The sequence below is a fragment of the Lactuca virosa genome, chromosome 7 (assembly GCF_052849685.1).
Source record: "Lactuca virosa cultivar CGN04683 chromosome 7, Lactuca_virosa_CGN04683_v6, whole genome shotgun sequence".
In the NCBI taxonomy this organism is placed as follows: domain Eukaryota; kingdom Viridiplantae; phylum Streptophyta; class Magnoliopsida; order Asterales; family Asteraceae; genus Lactuca; species Lactuca virosa.
In genome coordinates, this window is record NC_136432.1 from 79,850,805 (window position 1) to 79,856,920 (window position 6,116).

The window sequence follows — 6,116 nt, forward strand, 5'->3', positions numbered from 1 at the left end:
ATGCATCTTTCTCAGCTTAATCCATTAAGTCTAAGTCTCCAACCTTCAAATCCGATTCCTTATAATGTCTAAATTGATAAAGTTTCCAACTTTATCCTTTCAGAAGCTCCAAAACAAGCAAGATCTAAAACCCAAGATCATAAGGTGTCCAAAACGCACTTTTCTTCATGCATGGAGTAAAGACATCTCTTGCATGCACTCTCTACTCCACCAAATGACAAGATTTGAACCCAAACATTACTCAAAAGATCAAGAGTTCTCCAAAATCTATGGAACAAGCCTCAAATGGGAGAAAAACGCAATAAAATAGACCAAAACACTAAATACACCTAGATCCAAAGATGAAATGCAATAAAGCTTGGAACTTTATGAATTACAAAGGTCCAGAAGGTAGATAAAAGTTGAGATCTTCAATTTCCAAGCTTCAATGATCAATCTTGAATGAAAGCGACACTCCAAAACCACCAAAAACACTCCAAAAATAGATGAGAGGATAGGGGAGAATCTCAAACTATGAAGATGGAGGCTAGGGTTGCCCCCAAGGAGTTCTCGATGAGATGGAGGCTGAGAAAATACTCAAAAACATGATTATTTACCTATAAATACGTTGAAAACCCTAAAAATCATTGGTTTGGGCATGCCCAGCTTCCACTGCGTGGAAGACAATTCTCCATTTTGTGACGATTAGCACACCATGAACACAATTCTCCACTTCGTGACGATTGCCACGGTGTGGAAGGAAATTATCCACTCCGTGGTGACAGGTTTTCACCCAAATCCATTACAACTTCAAACAGTCATAACTTCTTTGTTTCAATAATGTTTTTGGCGATCTTTATAATCACGCGAAGGTATTGATGACCCATAATTCTATCTAGTTACTTTTAACTAAAAACATACTGAACTAAAATCATTAATTCATGGAAGAAGCCCGAATTATCACTTTTCCCATTTTACCCTTTGGTTCAAGGCACAATTCGAGAGCTTTAATCACTTAACCAACATTATCAATATCTAATAGGGTCCAAACTCTATTCCTTTGAAGTCCAAGCCTTCACTCGATCAAATTACGGCCTGATGTCCCGAAATTAGAAACGTCATGGAAACTAGGTGTTACACTATGCCTAGCGCCAAACCTGTTCATGTACTTTGCCTTCACGTCCTAGACATGTGGGTTGGATGTAATTTTGCTGGTGGTTGAAACTTGTGCAAGAATGAGCTTATGCACTCATTGCCATTAGTTTTCTTGGCAACGTTTCAACCTCTCAATTTCGATATCACACGAGTCTCGAGTGTATGACACACCATTCTCACATCCAAAGAAGTAATAGTTTGCGGTTGCACAAGATATTTCACTATAGTCAGTCATCTCAATAAGGGTATGATGCCAAGTGATATGAAATCAATCAAGAATGGAGAAAGCTTGAAACCAATGTATGTGAAACACTCAAAAACTTACAAAGAACATCACATGTTCTTGTTAGAACTAATCTCTAATTCATATAAAAGTTCATGGAAATTCCACTCAACCTCTTCAACAAAATAACCAATCTAGTACCTTCGGACTTGTCGAATCACAAAACACTATCTTCTATTGTTCGATACAATCGACTATCAAATTCTATATTACTCAATATCAAACAATCTCTTCGCACACATATTCATTATACTTTTTAAAGACATCACTAACTAAATAGCGACATATTCTAGATTATTCAATAATAAATGATCATAATACTCATGTTTCTCACAAACTTCCATTAGGCTTGAAGGAGTGGTCTTGACAACCACCGGATATTATCCTACTCAGCATGTGGCACACCGCTCCTACACTGCAACATGTTGAGCAATAATGTGTCGAACTCTTCCACTCTTTGATCTCTTTGACCAACCAATCATAAAAGGTCATATTTTTTTATAAAAAAAAATCAATTTAAAAACTCTACAAACTACATTCTCTAAATAGCAAAAATAATTAAGTAATGTTGCAAAAATAAGCTAATGTCTACGTGGCAAACAAAAATATATGACAAAATGAAATCGCTTCCTATATCCTTATATTTAATACAATATTTTATACAGGACATCACTAAAAATAATAATAGACAGACATAATCATCGTTAGAAATTGATCTCTATGTAAAGTTAAATTCACACCTGAGGAACTCGTCATATTGCGTATGTGGAAACCACCACGGCAATATATTTATTTAGACAAATTATAAAATAAAAGGAAAGGAATTTTCTAATAATTGATTCCAATAATTGTACACATGTTTTAGGCTTCTACCAAAATATTAATAAATGAATATAAAGTGTTTAGCTTCTTTTTTGGTTGGACACCAGATTCTGTTTTGATACATTAAAACCGTAAATCGTAAATCACACACAATTAACCATAAATCTTTTGTTATCCTAAAATCAAGGTAAACGAGCAGTCTCGTTTAGCTGCGTTCAGAAGATTTCCTATGTTTCCTTCTAAACTTTTTTCTTTCTATTTAGTCAAAAATGATATTTATATTTTCCATGCACATAGTTGTTCTTTTTTTTCGATTATGATCCACCTGTTTTTTATTATTATTATTATTATTATTATTATTATTATTATTATTATTATTATCATCATCCTAACAAAATATGTTTGCCTCATTTTAAAGAAAAAAAATTACATTTACTATTTTTCTAGATTTAAACAAAAGTTAAAAAGGTTATCAAAATAACATCGATTTTGCTGATAACATCTGTCAAAAAGACAAGCGGCTTGCGAAATCACCTAAGCGACATTATTTTAGACATTTTCTTAAATCGGTTGACCCATTTCGCAGATGCCACCTGTAGAATTGGTGGTCATTCAGTTTATAATTATAAAAACCTTAATTTTTGTTTTTTGCAACATTTTATATAAAAAATACAAAATTGCAAAAATGGTTCATGTGGTTGGCAAAATTATGCGACTTTGGTCCAAAACGATACATTGGTGCACCACTGGTCCAAAATTGGATCTTTCCATTGTTTTTAGTCCCTCAGACTAACTTCCATCCATTTGTGCCGTTAGCTGCAATAAAGACGAGGGTATTTCGTCTTTCCACCTACAGGGACCTTTTTTGCAACCTTATTCAAAATAAAAGCAGGAGCTACATCTCACTTCCATCTTCAACCTTCATGAGCTTCATATTTTTCCTACTCTGTGTTCGCAACTTCTTAGACATCAAAAATTCAAATGGTGATGTGTTTCTGTGGTAGGGACGCGGTGGTTCGCACCTCCTAGACATCAGCAAACCCTATTCGGAGGTTTCTTTCCTGCCCTCAACAGGTAAGTGTTCCATTTTGCTATTTTACACTCATTTTGGAAAATCACCCTCATGTTTAGGGTTTTTTTTACATGAAGGGTTCCAGATGCAGATTCTTAGGATGGATTGATTCTCCAATGTGTGCAAGATCTATGTTGATAATACTCGGATTATTGAGGAATATCAACAATGCAAACTATCAAGTGGCAAGACTGAAGATGTGTTTGTTTGCAAGTTGGTTACTATTTGTGGTGGTTTGGGTGTTTTTCATCTAGGATTAAGGAATTAGGGACCCCTGTAGTTGCATGTAATTTTGGGTGTTTTTGTCTTATGAAATTGTAACAGGGGAATGTGGTAGTTTTTTGCTATTTGATATTGTAATATCAACTTGGGTTGTTTTGGACAACTTCAGAAATGGGTACCCTTTTCATGGTTGTAATGACAATGTAATGCAGTTATCACCTAATGTTAATGTTTATTTGTTGTTTCAGAACAAAGTTGTTATAAACCATAAATGTGTTCCATAAACATGACAACAAAGTTGTTATAAACCATAAACATCATTCTTTAATAATCACAAAGTTGTTACAAACCATAAACATAATTCTTTAACAATCACAAAAGGTTGACATTAGTTTCATGACCAAAAGGGCTAAAAGACCAAAATAAAACCATGACAACAAACTACTTCTAAACGATTACATCCAAATGCACAAAAGTGGTGTTAAACCAAAAGATAAGTTTTTAAACAAAATACACTAATTCATGCATTGGACTGCCACCTCCATTCCCTCCTTGACTGCTTCATGCATTCCCTCCTTGACTGCTTCCTGCATTCCCTCCTTCACCCTTGCAAGTCCTGGAGTTATGACCCCTATTGTTGCATTTCCCACACTTGACACTAACAAACTTTCTCGTAAGTTTTTCAGGTTCATTTGCACCATGCTTATGCATCTGACAATCATATTTTTCATCTGCACTTCTCTTTCTCTTGGTCTTTGGTCTCACAGGTTGAATGTGATGTGGTGGTGGTGTTAATTGAAATGGACATGTACTTTTTGGCCACATGGCTCTACCCTTTGTAGGGTCCACAGTGTAAGAGTAAGCTTCATTCCAAGTTTGAAGCCAATACACTTTGTTAACATAAGTGTAAAGCTCCCCAACTTTGTCTCCACTATCAGCCATTTCATGTATTGTAGCTATGGCATGTTTGCATGGAATCCCATTCAAATCCCACCTTCTGTATGTACATGACATATTTGTCATGTCAACCACATGTTGGTCATGCCAAGGACCATAAACTTCATACTTTGCAGTCCCATTCCATCTAGCCCTATATTGGACTGAAGCTTCCCTATTTCTCTCAAGTAACTTTGATGTTATTGGAGTGAGTGGACCTGGAGCTTTGGACATCACTTTATTCACATTGCAGATCCTCTTCATAAGGTACTGCCTGATGTACTCAAGACAACTTATGATGGGCTTATTCCTACCATGAATAAGCTTACTATTGAATACCTCACACAAATTGTTGGCAATATATATGATCCTGCTCTTCCTTTATTAAACAAGTACATTATATGAAATAAGTCAAATACAATGAGCACTAGTAAAGCTTAACCTAAGGTAGGGAATATAACCTGAAAAGTGGCTTCTGGCCCAATGGTGAGGGGGGATTTTCTTCAACCACTTAAAAGCATCCTTATCAAACTTGCTAAGTTCATTCATGTAGTGTTTAAATTCTGGTACTGTGGTTGCTGTTGCACACTGCCATAAGTGATCTTTATACTCTTTTGTTTTCCACTTTTTCCTCATGTTCTCATAAATATGCCTTAGACAGAATCGATGCTCAGCTTGTGGGTATAGTTGTGCAATAGCAGGTAAGAGTCCCTGTAAAAGATTATCCCACATAATCATTCCAACATTCATATACAAATAAACTATTAGTTATACAAAAAGAAGAAAATAGTACCTTTTGTCTATCCCTCATGAAAGTAAAGTTAGAATTTGAATACAACTCTAAGTCATCTCCTAAGCATTCTAGAAACCATTTCCAGCTACTCATATCTTCAGTCTCAACAATGGCATATGCAAGTGGGTATATGCCATTGTTTGAATCCATTCCAACTGCAGTGAGTACTTGGCCTGGAAATGGTCTTTTCATAAAAGCATCATCTAGTCCGAGAATATATCGTAAGCCTGCTTTAAACCCTTTCTTTAATGCCCCTAAGCAAATATACACCCTTTTAAAATGCCTTGTTTCTCTAGCATTGTTAGGCTTATTAACAATCTCAAGCTTCACAGTTGTATCCACATTAGTTGCTTGTAGTTCCATAAGATAATCTCTTAACACCTCTTATTGCTTTGTGTAATCACAGTTCACTTGCTTTGTAGCTGTTTCTTTTGCCCTTTGTACTTTGTGTATGGACACACCAACTTGAAGCCTATTCTGAACTTGGTCTTGAATGCTTCGAAGGGGTACCATAGGGTTAGACTCGACCATGTCTAAGATTTCTGCGGATATATACTTCGTAATGAAAGCCCTAAGTTTTCTAGTTTGAACACAAGTATGTTTGTCCAGTAAAGTTTTCACATACCAATAATCACTATCTTTTGACCTTGAAGTCTGCATTGACCAAGAGCAATTCACTTTATTACCCTTACCTACCCCGCTTGCATTTACATTAGGTACATTACATTTACACACAACCCTAAGCCTCATTTTTTCATTTTTCTTGAAGCCAAGATTCCTTCTAGTCTCAATGGCAAGTTCGTTGACTTTGTCCTTAATTTCCTTTTTACTTTTATACTTTTGACCCACTTGAA

The 6,116-nt window shown here is 35.5% G+C and overlaps 1 protein-coding gene across 1 annotated transcript; it reads right to left on the reverse strand.

Moving 5' to 3' along the window:
- Positions 1–4,094: 4,094 nt before the first annotated feature.
- Positions 4,095–5,625, reverse strand: LOC145126832 (uncharacterized). The gene is made up of 3 exons (XM_079062117.1): positions 5,263–5,625; positions 5,002–5,180; positions 4,095–4,848 (listed from the first exon to the last, which is right to left on the reverse strand). Exons 1-3 carry the CDS (start codon positions 5,623–5,625, stop codon positions 4,095–4,097), a joined length of 1,296 nt encoding a protein of 431 aa, XP_078918243.1.
- Positions 5,626–6,116: the final 491 nt, after the last annotated feature.